The sequence below is a fragment of the Plectrocnemia conspersa genome, unplaced genomic scaffold, assembly GCF_051122295.1.
Source record: "Plectrocnemia conspersa isolate PC_06_02 unplaced genomic scaffold, ASM5112229v1 ptg000005l, whole genome shotgun sequence".
Lineage (NCBI taxonomy): Eukaryota > Metazoa > Arthropoda > Insecta > Trichoptera > Polycentropodidae > Plectrocnemia > Plectrocnemia conspersa.
In genome coordinates this window covers 32,610,701-32,626,385 of record NW_028277169.1, presented here as the reverse complement: position 1 = coordinate 32,626,385, position 15,685 = coordinate 32,610,701, and the positions used below count along the sequence as shown (strand labels likewise).

Below are 15,685 nucleotides of genomic sequence, written 5' to 3'. Positions count from 1 at the left end.
TATAGGTATAAAGCGTTATATTAGTAATAAGCTAATAAGCCTAATAATTAATATTGTTAATAATAATGTTAACTTATTAAACTTACTATTATGTTAAATAGCATTTTATTTAGATAATAAAGTTATAAATTACCCTAAAGCTAATATTTTGTAATATTTCAGATAATTGCTCTTTCAAAGACAATCTTTATCAATCTCTTCAATATGAAACTTCTTAATATAATAAAATAACTTACCGAAGCCCATCATCGTCAATATAAGCACAGTTAAATAAAGCATATTGATACTCTTAAGGCGCCAGATGTATACTGAGAACAAACTCTTTTATGACACAAATTTTGTTTGTTTTTTTATAGAACTGATTTTTACAAAAAATAACAATTCAATATTTTCTTATAAATATATATTTTTTACGTTAGTTTTTTTCTATGCCTTTTGTTATTTGAGCTATGCATAACTCAAATAACAAAAAATATGGAAATTTTATACCTTTTTTAATGTAATAGAATTATTTTGAAATAATAAAACTGAAGCGTGCCACAAGATTTATTTTGCTCTGAATTATCAATGTTGATCAAAGCAATAATAATTTTAACTAAATAAAATCAGTTGAGAATTGATCAAGTGAAAACTGTCGCACTTTTGGGTATTTAAAACAGGAAAATGGTGAAAACCATTATCATTACTTTCATTTATACATTTCTAAATTACCGTCATTTTTAATTATTATCACTTTATGACTATGCATGTTCTCTAGTTGTATTAGTCAATACGAAAAAATGCTTAGGCGTTTCTAGTTCCTACGTACGCTATTTTTTTAAGTACTAACGTGTTTTGAGCAACAAATAACACAGCAAATTACCTAAATATGTAATATTATTTGATATAGATGTTTTGTCTATATACGTTTATTATAAAACACTATTGTAACTGTACAATGATAACACAAAAAAATACTTTCAAAAAAATTAAATAAACAATTGATTTAATTTTATACAAATGTGAATGATATATGTAGATTCATAAAAAAATTATTGAAAAAAACACTAATAGAGTAAACTGATATTAAATATAAAACTTAATTGACTAAATTGTGTATGTATGTATGTATGTTTTACATTTTATATGGTGTTCCACTTCAAGAAATATGACTGTTGATCGTTATTTTTATTTGAGTTTATTGAGATATCTGCAGAATTTTACATTAAATATTAATGGACAAGATCTTTTGTGTGAAATAAGCACTAATTATTTTTTGCTGCATTACTTGTTGTGGTAAATAAGTATTTATTTTAGGTTCTTAAACTTTTATTTTTATTTTTATTTTATTTTATGTGCATATACAAGTATACTATTTGTTCTCAGCGATCAGAAAGATTTTTTTTTAAATACGTACATAGTTAAATTTACAGGAAGTGAAAAATTAATTTACAGATTCACATACGTACATTTTCGGATTTTTATATTATTATATTTCACGATTTATTCACCAAAAAGTTTCTTCATACATAACTAGTATCTATATAACACGATATCGGATTTTGTAAGAATGAACATTTTCAATTGTGGAATAACGTAAGTTATAATGTTGTAACGTTGTTCCACTGTATGACAGCAAGTAGGTACCTATGGATCATTGATAACGTTTGTCGAAAACTGATTTTCTAATACATAATTTTAAAATTAATAAGAAATTGACAAAAAATAAATAAGAACAAAATTATATTTTACGAAATATAAAGCAAAATAGTACTTACATAGCATAAACTGCGGCCAATTGCGTCATAAATGTGCAAATTTTATTTTAAAATAGGGTCTGGTTTCCATTTTAACCAACATTATAAAAAACTCAGACGTCATTGTTAGCCCTGGAAGGATATTTGGTGTGCTACTTGACACCTTCAATACACCTATTAATTTATTTTATACTTTAAAGACAGCTGGCATATATTTTGAGAATAAATTGCCATATACTTATATATCGATTTTGCCATTAAGTATAGCATTTTTGCTATGAGAAGATTTCATAAATGTATGAAAATTTAACTTACTGATGTCCAACCCCATCCAGAAGCAAGTAAAGACTCATTATTATCTATAACTAGAAAGTATGGCAAACCAATGCTTTGTACAAATTCACTGAATTGAATCAAAGTGGTTAGTTTCACTTTTGTAATGTCATTTTTCGGCTGCATTTTGATAGTAATTTTCATGAATTATATATTTTCTAACGTCGTATCTCACATTACTACTGTCTGGTAAGATGCTTTCAGCTACAATAAAAGTTGGAAAGCCTCTGTAAAAATATAGAAATATAATAAAAAACAGCCACTCCTGGAGCACTAAATCATATCGTGGTGACCGTTAACACTAATATCATGGACCAAACATAGAACAGGATTCTAATAGTCCCGGTAGTGTGCCAGCGAGATTAGGAAGAAGGCAGCAATGTATATTATGTTTTATTTTAACAAGCAAATTTTATTCCTCAATCTCATTTATCTAACAAAAATATTCCATATAGTCTTAGCGAAATACTATGCACCTATAAAGAACTTGTGCCAAAGATTACAATAACCATGTAATTTTAAAGGCTTAGTTTGACTTCAGTGCACCACACATTTTTACCCCAAAAAGCGTTTTCATCAGTAGAACTTTTATTTAGTTAAATATATGAGAAAACATTTTAATAATCTTATAAAATTAGTTTTAATTAGAAAACTAAAATATAATATATTATATTTGCTTCACCTATCAATGCAAAATATAACACCCCTTTACTGTTTCCAATGTAAAAATTAAAAATAAATACATTTAATTTAATCTATAAATTATAAATTAAAAATAAATAATATAATAAAAATAGAAAGTAAATAATTTTTTTTTATTATATAGTTATTATAATATGTTGTATTTATAATGTTTATAATAAATATATAGATTTAATTATTAAAAATATACACATTTATACTTGTTTTAGTACAAATTTGTTGTTTTAATATTTTATTTTTATTATGCTATTTTTTTATTTCATTTAACTATTAACAAATATTATTTCATTTAAATATTAACACATAAAATTAATTTTATTATTAATATTTAATTGCCCGAATTTTATCATCGTAAAAATCTTCTTAATTTTTAAGTTCCGTCCAAAGTATCCATTTAACGAAATAAGACACTCTAGTGACTATATCAGGGTAACCAATAGCGCAGGCTTTACCCCAAGATACAACACCATGTAGTTTTCCACCATTAGTTAACGGACCGCCAGAATCACCCTGTAAATATTTTTTTTTTAATTATATTTTACGAAACATAAAGCAAAATAATACTTACAAAGCATAAACCATGACCACTTTCGACATAAACGCATAAACTTGAATTAAAAATATTGTGTCCATTCCATCGTTCGTAACAATCTGAAAAACTCATAGACGTCATTGTTAGCACTTGAAGAGTATTTGGCGTGGAATCTGGCAGCTAAAATTAACGTATTAATTTATTTTATACTTTAAAGATAGCTGGCATATCATATATTTATTTGGGATTTGATTTCCAAATACTATATATTAATTTTGACATCGAGTATGGCATTTTTGCTATGAAAAGATTTCATAAATTTATGAAAAATTAACTTACTGATGTTAATCCCCATCCAGAAGCGAATAAAGGCATATTCTCCTTAACCGGAAAGATTGGCAAAGCAATGCTTTGCACAAATTCACTGAATTGAATCGAAGTTGTTAGTTTTACTAATGCAATGTCATTTTCCTTCGTATTTGAATTAAAATATTCATGATTTATATATTTGCTAACGTCGTATGACACCCCACCACTGTCTAGTAAGATGCTTCCAACTACAATAGTAGTTGGATAACTGTAAAAATATAAAAGAATATATAAACCAGCTTCTACTTTAGCACTTAGTCATATCTTTGTGGCAGCCAACACTGATATCACGGACCAAATAATAACGGGATTCTAATAGTCGGTAGCTTAGTTGGGATTCTTATAGTCAGTAGATTTCAAAACTCGGTAGTTCGCCAGCGAGATTAGGGATAAGGCAACAATATATATTATGTTTTATTACAACAAACAAATTGTATTCCTTGATCTCAATATTATTCACCAAAACACAGACAGGCAATACAGTTTTAGCGAAAACCTTCGAAGGACCTGCGCCACAGACTTCAATAACCATGTGAATTTTAATACTTTGATTGCGTTCACTGCCTCGGAAAGCGTTTTCAACATTCGATATTGTATTTAGTTAAATGTATGAAAAAACTTTAAATGCGACTAAAGAATTAATGATATCATTTATATTTAAAACTCGAAAAAATAATCAATTTAATGCATATTACTCAATTCCAAATAATGATATAAAATCATACCCAACATTGCAGCAATGAGCAGCTGTAACGACCCATTGACTTTTGATGATTGATCCACCACAAAAATGATAATCATTGGGATCTCTTAGTGAAACTTGATAAGGAGCTTGACCTGCATAAGCATCTGTGCCACCAATAATGAGTTTATCTGATGAGTCTTGACAAGTAACACCTTCGCCATATATAAATAAAAATTAAATTAGAACAAAATATACATAAATTATAATAAGGCTGATAATTTATTATTGGCAATAATAACGAAAATCAATAGAACTATAATTTAATAATTACCTATTACGCATTACGTTAAATAGCATTGTATTTATAATTAAAAAGTTATAAATTACCCCAAAGCAAATATTTTGTAATATTTTCAAATCTTTCAATTTAATTTGCTTTATAAATTTTTTAAATTTTATAACATGAAGCATGCAGATTTACAACGTTTAACAAATAGTAATGCAACACACAATGCTTTTAATTAAAAAACTTCTTAATATATTATATTAACTTACCGAAGCCCAACATAGTCAATATAAACAGAGTCAAATAATGCATGTTTATACTCTTAAGACGCCAGATGTATACTGAGAACAAAGTCTTTTATAACACTAATTTTGTTCATATTTTATACAATTTATTTTCACAAAAAATTAAAATTTAATTATGTTTTTATAAATATATATTTTTGACGTTAGTTTTTTCAACATCTTTTGTTTTATGAGCGATGCATAACTCGTATATAAAAAAATATGAGATTTATATTATATTTATATTTATATTAGCAATAAAATTATCTTGAAATAATAAAATTGGCCAAAGGAATAATTTTGCTTTGAATTGTCAATGTTAATCAAAGCGATAAAAGCTCAGCCGCAAAGAAAGCGGTCTGTCGCGGTGGGAAGCGATATCTGACCTAGGCGGTAAGGCGGTCTGGTTGTATGATGCGATGTTGCATTAGTTCTGTATGACAGAACTGATGCAACATCACATCATACAACCAGACCGCCTCGGTCAGATATCGCTTCCCGCCGCGATGGACCGCTTTTTGTGTGGCCGAGCTTTAATACTCAAAAGTAAATAAAATCCGTTGAGATTAATTAAGTTAAAACTGTCGCACTCTTGGGTATTTAAAATAGGAATAGTATCAATGTCTTTTGAGCAACGAATAACACAACTTAATTATATACTATTATTTGATATAGATGTTTTGTATATACAAGTTTATTAAAAAGCGTCAATATAATACTACTATTCAAATAAGAAAATTAATTTAAATTAATTATAAAATAAATAACTTTAAATTACAATAATAAATGTTAGAAAAAAATATTGTCTTGTGTCCGTTTCTCGTGCAAAATATTTTAAATGTAAATTAGTCATACATTATTAAATCTCAGGAAGTTTTTGACGAGTTTATAGTTTTCGTTGTTATGGTCTTAGTTGATACACAATAGTACGCTATTGTTTTAATTAAAAAACTTTTTTTTATTGCAATGAAAATAAAAGTATTATATTTGTTTTGAGGATTCCTTTTAAAATAAGTTTTCTACTCATAGCATGCTATATACACATACCTTTCATATATGATTTCTGCAATAAAAATTGCTTTTGTTTGTTCAACCTGTACGTTGTTTTTCGAACAAAATCTCTTAAAACGTAATAATAAAAAGTTAGTTTAAACTTTTTTATTTGATTCCTTTATCAAATGTAAAAATTAAAAAAATTATGACAATATAAACAGTAAAAAAATAATATTATAATTTAAATATTCGGTGTTGACAATATTTTATTTTTATTTGACACAATGACAAAAGTTCACAAATTATAATATGTTTTTTAAAAGATTTGTGGCTATGACACTTTTTAAATTTTATATATTATATTACAAAATTTTCTTCAAAAACTTCAAAATAATATCTTATACTGTATAAAAAAAATAAAAGAACAACAAATTATATTATTTACTTACAACTTAAAAATATAAGTTTATGCTTCGTCGGAGGAGGACATAATATTATGAAATAATTAATTGGGTTACAATTAAAAATAAATTAATTGAATGAGTTAATAAATGTATACGTTAACAACATAATACATCTTAGGAATTTTTGTAAAATTATAAATAAACTATTGAAGCTTTACTTGCCAATATATTGTTACAAAGTATAAGCTCTTCGTGATATTATTTATGTTCAATTAAAATGAATTTTTAAGTTTTATAAATTCGTTTTCAGAAATAAAGGAACGAATAAATGTATGAAAAATCTTTTTATTATTAATTTATATAAATGGTAAAGTAATCGTTTAATTTATGTTGCTTTTGTAAGTGCTGTACAAATAGTTTTTAAAGCATGTATATATATTATAATATTAATAAAATACAATCGAAATATATTAAGTTTGTTGAGCATACAATTCTTCTATAGTATTTATAATTAGTAAAAGTTTTTTCTTTATAATTCATTAGGAAGTATTTAAAGAATTAGTTACAAGAGAATACAATTGTACAAAAAAAAATATATTTCATAACAATATAGTACAATAATATTGTAATATATAAGTGCGTAATCTGAAGACTCCGACATTTACTACTAATTTTACATGTAATTTTAATGTAAATATCAGTTATTGAATATTATATTTTTGTAAATAAGTTCGATAGTTTTCTTATTAGCTGCGTATCATTAAAATATACCATATTTTCAAACAGCGTGTAATTTAATAAATTTATCTCTGTATTTTATTTATATCAACTTTTGTATATATGCGTTTGTAAAACTTTTATAGTACATATAGACTTTGGTAAAAAAATCTAAATTTAAATGTACTGTGGCGACTTGCATCAAAAAAGGTGATGTTGAAGTTGTTATAAATATTTTCCGTAAAATTCCCAAATTTAAATCCTGAATCAGTATATAAAATGAATGGAATATATAATGCTTACAATAAAAATAATATACTTAACCCTTTGGACGCGTTAATCAAAAATATATATATTTTTTTTTTTAAAAATTCAAATTTTACTTTGGTTCTGTGTTTAAATGTTCTGATTTTTTAATTTTTATTTATTTAAAATGATATTTTATGTTTATTCACAAAAAAAAATTTTTTCTTAACATTTTTTTTTACTGATTTTTGCGTAAAGAGATAAAAAAATCAATTAAGCGACTGTAGTCGACTATCGCGTCCAAAGGGTTAATAGATCTAAATAAAATAATGATTATTGCGCACGGCTAAAATTCCTATCATATATGATAAATATACACGTACATGTATATTTAAGAATCCGTCAATATAAATAAATAAATAATAAAATGCCATTTACTATTTTAACATCAAATATGGCATTTTTGCTATGAGAAGATTTCATAAATGTATGAAAAATAAACTTACCGATGTCTGGCCCCATCCAGAAGCTAATAAATGGACATTTTCCTTAATCTTATAGATTGGCAATACAATACTTTGCACAAATTTACTAAATACATATGAAGTTTTTAGTCTTAGCAATGCAATGTCACTTACCTTCGTAATTATATCGTAATTTCCATGAATTATACATTTGCTAACGTCGTATCTCACCCTATTAGATTTGCGTTCAGTACATTATTTTCCCATAAAGCGTTTTCAACAGTTGAACTTTTGAGAAAAATGTATGAGAAAACTTAAAATGCGACTAAATATTTATTAAAATCATTTGTAAAATATCGAAATTTAATGCATAGTACTCAACTTGTTATAATAAAAAAGAAATGCAGCATTGAGCACCTGTATTGACCCATTGACTTTTGATGGTTGCTCCACCACAATAATGATTACCATTGGGATCTCTCAGTGAAACTTGATAAGGAACTTGTTCTGCATAAGCATTTGTGCCACCAACAATGAGCGTATCTGATGAGTTTTGACAATTAACACCAAAGCCATGTATAAACAGATATTAAATTAGAACAAGTTATATTAATTAGCACAAGTTGAAAATAAATAAAAAATGTGACAATTAAAGTTTAATGAATAGTATTAATATAGACATGTTTTAGAATCATTTTTACTAAAAATACAAAATAAATACCTAACTCATTTTTAATAATATATTTTTAAAGCCGTTGATTTAATATACATATATTATTTTTACAAATATTTATTGTGGTAAATAAGTATTTATTTTAGGTTCTTAAACTTTTATTTTTAATCTTTTTTATTGTGTAAGTGCATATACAAGTGTACTGTTTTTTCTCAGCGATCGAAAAGAAAAATTTAGTTTTTATTTGCTTATCTTGCCTAATATATTCAAATATAATAATTAAAAAAAAATATAATTTTAATATTTTCCTTCATTTTTTTTAACAATAAAATATGCGACGCAAATAACGTAATGCATTAAGTACGTACATAGTTAAAATTTACATGAGGTGAAAAATTAATTAACAGATTTACATACGTACATTTTCGAATTTTTATAATATTATATTTCACGATTTATTCATTTTTTTTCATCAAGTATAGCATTTTTGCTATGCGAAGATTTCATAAATGTATTAAAAATTAACTTACTGATGTCCAGCCCCATGCAGAAGTAAGTAAAGCCTCATTATTTTCCATAACTGCATAATAAATATTTAAACATACATATATACATATATATATATATATATATATATATATATATATATATATATATATATATATATATATATATATATATATATATATATATATATATATATATAAAAATATATATTTATATAAATATATATATATATATATATATATATATATATATATATATATATATATATATAAATATATATTTTTAACCGTCTGTAGGGTATTTTTACTTGAACCATTATTTAAAAATATGATATTTTATTAATTTACGAAAAGTTTTATTTACATTTTAAAAATAAATAACATATTATATACCATTGTTATCGATTCCTGATCGGAGCGCTGATTCCTGATCACATCTCGTAATTTTTAATACGTCATGCGATAATGACTCTTATTACAGCGCAAATAAGAACTAAAATAACACACAATCGCATATTCATCATTAATTAGGTCAAGTTCGCTGCAGACAGCGTCGCACGTGCGACCGTATATTTACAAACTAAAATACACATTTTGACTTTTTAATTATTTAATAAAAAGTCCCGGCAGTTCTGGAACATTTTTCCCAAAATGCCCGGCATCCAAAGGGTTAATTATGTTTTTATAAATATACGTTTTTGACGTTATTTTTTTTCAACACCTTTTGTTATATGAGCGATGCATAACTCATACATAAAAAAATATGAGATTTATATTATATACATTTTTATAATGCAATAAATTTATATTGAAATAATAAAATTGTAGCGTGCCAAAAGAATAATTTTGCTTTGAATTGTCAATGTTGATCAAAGCGATAAAAGCTCAGCCACACAGAAAGCGGTCTGTCGCGGCGGGAAGCGATATCTGACCGAGGCGGTGTTGCGATGTTGCAGACAGAACTAATGCGATGTTGCATTAGTTCTGTCTGACAGAACTGATGCAACATCACATCATACAACCAGACCGCCTCGGTCAGATATCGCTTCCCGCCGCGATGGACCGCTTTCTGTGTGGCTGAGCTGTTATCGCTTTGATAAAAGCTGTCTGCGATAGACCGCCGTAGACCGCGTTCTGTCTGACAGAACTGATGCAACATCGCATCATACAAGCAGACCGCTTTACCGCCGCGACGGACCGCTTCGGTGTGGCCGAGCTTTAATACTTTAAACTAAATAAAATCCGTTGAGACTTAAGTTAAAACTGTTGCACTCTTGGGTATTTAAAATGGTAATATAATGAAACCTATTATTATTACATTCATTTATACATTTTCAAATTACCGTAAATTTTAATTATTATTGTTTACTATGCAGTTTCTCCAGTTGCATTAGTCATTACGAAAAAATGTTTACTTAATTCTAGTTTTTACGTACGCTATTTTTTATAAGTATCAATGTCTTTTGAGCAACGAATAACACAAAAATTTACTTAATTATATACATACTATTATTTGATATAGATGTTTTGTCTACACAAGTTTTTTAAAAAGCTTCAATATAACTTTACTATGCAAATAAGAAAATTAATTTAAATCAATTATAAAATAAATAACTTTAAATCACAATAATAAATGTTAGAAAAAAATATTGTCTTGGGTCCGTTTCTCGTGCAAATTATTTTAAATGCAAATTAGTCATACATTATTAAATCTCAGGAATTTCTTGACGAGTTTATAGTTTTCGTTGTTATGGTCTTATATAATATGTTTTATCTAACAAGCAAATTTTATTCCTCAATCTCATTTATCTAACAAAAATATCACATAGAGTCTTAGCGAAATACTATGGACCTTAAAGAACTTGTGCCAAAGATTACAATAACCATGTAATTTTAAAGGCTTAGTTTGACTTCAGTGGCACCACACATTATTACCCCAAAAAGCGTTTTCAACAGTAGTACTTTTATTTAGATATATGAGAAAACCTTAGATGTGACCGAAGAATTATTAAAATCATTAACACATTTGTCACGGATGACTCGTATGCGAGTCTTTAAAATTTCTTTGAATAACACGGATGACTCGTATACGAGTCTTTGCGTACGTTGAACTTTGAACGTAAAAAAATCAGTCAGAGCAATATTAATTTAGATTTTGCTCACAGATGCCAATGGAAGGATATTAGTAATAAAGAAAACTTTTAAATAAAATCGTGAAATTCGAACATCCATACTACACGAAAAAAACAAAAATATATTTTTTGTATATTTTTATTTAAATTATTTTGATAATCAGAATTTTTTTTTTAAATTGAGATGTCACTAATGGTAGGTCATATTTGCACGTAAAACCAATTCTTTAGAGTATATATTAATTATTCCCATATACGATCTTGTAACGTCGATATCTCAATACTGAATGTCCTTGATAATTAAGCAAGTACATAGAGACGATACTAAGGTGGGCATTTGCAATGTATAGGTCGACATTCACGTTCAAGTTCAGTCAATTTTATGTGTGGTAGATCACAAGGGGGAAAGGCAGGACAGCAGACAAAAAATAATTTATATCCTCTTTGTGGGTTTTTGGTCATGCTTGTGAGAAGTTCACCCGACCCTTGACCTCTTATTTTTTTATAGCTAACTTGGTTCTACACTTCTATTCATTTAACTAAATCAAAATCATATATAACGTGTGGCCCTGATTTTTTGTACTATTGCTGCCCTTGATCTTGCTCCTTGGCTCATAAAAAACGGTGACTGACCCTAAAACATGTGTTTATTATTTGACAATATATGACTGTTTTCAATAAGGAACGAAGTCGTTGGACGAAGGTAATCCCAGCAACATTAAAATATTAAAAAAACAGATTGAGAACCACCGTTTTTTTATATTTGAATACCTCGGGTTATAAAGAAATAACTCTGAAATTTTTGTTTTAAATTGGTTTCACAGCTTTTGCGTAAAAACTCCAAAAAGTTTAAAAGCAACCCATAGATTAGGAACCATTGATAAATTGATTTATTGAAAGATATCAATTTAAAAGTTACACCATGCCGTTTTTGAAAAATAAATAAGGAATATGTATTTTTATCAAAATTTAGACTATGTTTAAAACACAGATTGGGAACCACCGATTTTTTTAAATATTAAACTACCTCAGATAATAAAGAAATATCTTTAAAATTTTTGTTTTAAAATTCATACTAGTTTAAAATTTATGGTCATTTTTCAAAACAATGCAATTTTTTGTAAAATGTGCAAAACTGTCCCGTCACAGTAGTAATCTTAATACAATTTGTACCCGACGCGAAAGTGTTTAACAAGCACTTAACATCTTTAGAGCACCTTTATATATTTGTTTCAATTGGCAACGCAAGGTATAACATCCCTCAAACATTTTCAATATATAAAGTAGAAAGAAATTCATTTAATTAATATTAAATTATAAATAAAAAATAAAAAAATATTAAAAACAAGATAAGAATTTCTTAAAATGTTATTTTTATTTCATTTAATTATTAACAAATATTATTTCATTTAAATAATAACAAATAATAATTAATTCAATTAATACCAAATAATATATAATTGCCCGAATTAAATTAGTTTTAACTGTATTTTTTTTCAACGAAAAATCTGCTTAATTTGTAAGTTCCGTCCAAAGTATCCATTTAACGAAGGAAGACACTCGAGTAAGTACATCAGGGTAACCAACAGCGCAGGGTTTACCCCAAGACACAATACCATGTAGTTTTCCACCCTTTGTTAACGGACTGCCAGAATCACCCTGTATATAAAATTATTTTTTTATTGTATTTTACGAAATGTTAAGCAAAATGATACTTACATAGCATAAACCATGGCCATTTCCTACATAAACGCATAAATTTGATTTAAAAATGTTTCCATTCCATTTTAAGTAACAATCTAAAAAACTCATAGACGTCATTGTTAGCACTTGAAGAGTATTTGGTTTGCTACCTGACACCTGAAAAACACATATTAATTTATATTATACTTTAAAAAAGCTGGCATGTCATATCTTTGAGATTTAATTGCCAAATACTTCTATATTTATTTTGACATCGAGTATGGCATTTTTGCTATGAAAAATTCATAAATGTACAACAAATTAACTTACTGATGTATATCCCCATCCAGAAGCGAATAAAGGCATATTATCCATAACCGGAAAGATTGGCAAAGCAATACTTTGCACAAATACACTAAATAGAATCGAAGTTTTTAATTTTACTAATGCAATGTCATTTTCATCGGTATTTTGATTGTAAAATTCATGAATTATATATTTGCTAACGTCGTATCTCACCCCACCATTGTCTAGTAAGATACTTCCAGCTACAATAAAAGTTGGATAACTGTAAAAATATAAAAGAATATATAAACCAGCTACTGCTTTAGCTCTTAGTCATATCTTTGTGGCGGCCAACATTGATATCACGGACCAAAAATATAACGGGATTCTTATAGTCAGTAGATTCCAATACTCGGTAGTACGCCTGCCAGATTAGGGATAAGGCAACAATATATATTATGTTTTATTATAACAAGCAAATTTTATTCCTCGATCTTAATTATTCAACAAAACACAGACAGGCAATACAGTCTTAGCGAAGACCTTCGAAGAACCTTCGCCACAGACTTCAATAACCATGTGAATTTAAATGCTTTGTTTGCGTTTAGTGCCACGTAAGGCGTTTTCAATATTCGAACTTTTATTTAGTTAAATGTATGAAAAATCTTAAATGCGACTATAGAATTATTGAAATCATTTATATTTAAGACTCGAATAAATAATCTATTTAATGCATATTACTCAACTCCATGTAATGAAATATAATCATACCCAACATCGCAGCAATGAGCAGCTGTAACGACCCATTGACTTTTGATGATTGCTCCACCACAAAAATGATAACCGCTGGGATCTCTTAGTGAAACTTGATAAGGAGCTTGGCCTGCATAAGCATTTGTGCCACCAATAATGAGGTTATCTGATGAGTCTTGACAATTAACACCTAAGCCATATACAAACAGAAATTAAATTAAAACAAATTATAAATATATTATAATTAGGCTGATAATTTATTATTGGTAATAAGAATGAAAAGCAATAGAACGTTAATTTATTGTACTTATTACGTATTACGTTAAATAGCATTGTATTTAAAATTGAAAAGTTATAAATGACCCTAAAGCTAATATTTTGTAATATTTCAGATAATTGATTTTTTAATAGCAATCTTTTAAACACAATGCTTTTTATTATAAAACTTTTTTATATATTAAAATAACCTACCTAAGCCCATCATGGTCAATATAAACACAGTTAAATAATGCATGTTTAGACTCTTAAAACGCCAGATGTATACTGAGAACAAATTTTGTTCGTATTTTATACAATTGATTTTCACAAAAAATAGCAATTTAATTATTTTTTTATAAATATATATTTTTTATTATTGTTATTTGAGCGATGCATAACTCAAACATGAGAATTATATTATATATAATTTATAATGCAATAAATTTATCTTAAAATAATAAATTAAAGCGTGCCAAAAATATATTTTTTTTCTGAATTGTCAATGTTGATCATATCAATAATAATTGAAACAAAATCTGTTGAGACTTGATCAAGTGAAAACTGTCGCACTCTTAGGTATTTATAACAGGAAAATGGTGAAAACCATTCTTATTACTTTTATTAATACATTTTCAAATCAGTATCAATGTCTTTTTAGCAACGAATAACACAACAAATTACTTAATATTAATATTATTTGCTATAGATGTTTTGTCTATACACGTTTATTTATTACCGTCAGTGTATTTTTACTATGTAAACACGAAAAATGAAGCTAAATCAATTATAAAATAAATAACTGTAAATCACAAAAATAAATTATAGAAAGAAAAAAATCTTGGGTCCGTTTCTCGTGCAAATATTTTTATGTAAATTAGTTATACATTCTAAAATCTCAGGAAATTTTTGACAGGTTTATATTATTTGTTTTTTATGGTCTTAGTTGATACACAGTAGTACACTATTGTTTTTATTGCAAAAAAAAAGTATTGAATATTTTTTTGTGGATCCCTTACAAAATAAGTTTGCCACTCACAGCATGCTATATGCACACATACCTTACATATATGATTTCTGCAATAAAATTGCTTTTGTTTGTTCATCCTGTACATTGTTTTTGAACAAAATCTCCTAAAACGTAATAATAAAAAATTTGTTAAAACTTTTTTATTTATTTTTTTTATCGAATGTCAATTTGAAAAAAAAATAATATGATAAAAACAGCAAGAAAATGATAAAAATAATTTAAATATTCTGTGTTGACAATAATTTATTATCACATATTATCATATGTCTTGGAAAAGATTTGTTGCTATGATATTTTTTAAATTTTATATAATTTATCATAATATCTTTTAATATTTTATATATAACTTTAAACAAATAACAGTTTTGGTGTCTTAGTAAATTAGCTTATATTTAATTACAAAATTGTTTGCATTTATGTATACATTAAATTTGTAAGTTCAGTTCAAAGTATACATTTACAATTGAAAGTCCCTAGTATGTAAATACATCAGGATATAACAGCACAGGGTTTACTCTAAAATATAATACCTTGTAGTTTTCTGCCATTAGTCTAAAAACTTTTTCCTAATTTATAATTTACTTCCGTGAAAATTATTCATCAAACGTACGAAGGTA

At 26.5% G+C, this 15,685-nt stretch overlaps 2 protein-coding genes across 4 annotated transcripts in view; one reads left to right on the top strand and one right to left on the bottom strand.

Annotated features, from left to right (window-relative positions):
• Nucleotides 1–15,685, top strand: part of LOC148235453 (uncharacterized) — a 598,142-nt gene that overhangs the window by 99,511 nt on the left and 482,946 nt on the right. The window lies entirely within an intron of this gene.
• Nucleotides 2,895–14,319, bottom strand: LOC148235458 (trypsin I-P1-like). Its single transcript, XM_088185930.1, has 9 exons — nt 14,255–14,319; nt 13,802–13,973; nt 13,076–13,313; nt 12,782–12,922; nt 12,577–12,721; nt 4,398–4,569; nt 3,643–3,880; nt 3,340–3,483; nt 2,895–3,281 (listed from the first exon to the last, which is right to left on the bottom strand). The coding sequence occupies exons 1-9, from the start codon at nt 14,295–14,297 to the stop codon at nt 3,135–3,137; spliced, it is 1,440 nt and encodes a 479-aa protein (XP_088042056.1). The 5' UTR covers nt 14,298–14,319; the 3' UTR covers nt 2,895–3,134.

Excerpts from the sequence above, each read along its gene's own strand:
- LOC148235458 (XM_088185930.1), bottom strand. The coding sequence starts at position 14,297 with ATGCATTATTTAACTGTGTTTATATTGACCATGATGGGCTTAG. Across the intron at positions 3,484-3,642 it reads CTGGATGGGGATTAACATCA|CTGCCAGATTCCACGCCAAA; the intron begins GTAAGTTAATTT and ends CGTTAATTTTAG. Across the intron at positions 3,282-3,339 it reads GTGGTCATGGTTTATGCTTT|GGTGATTCTGGCGGTCCGTT; the intron begins GTAAGTATTATT and ends AAATATTTACAG.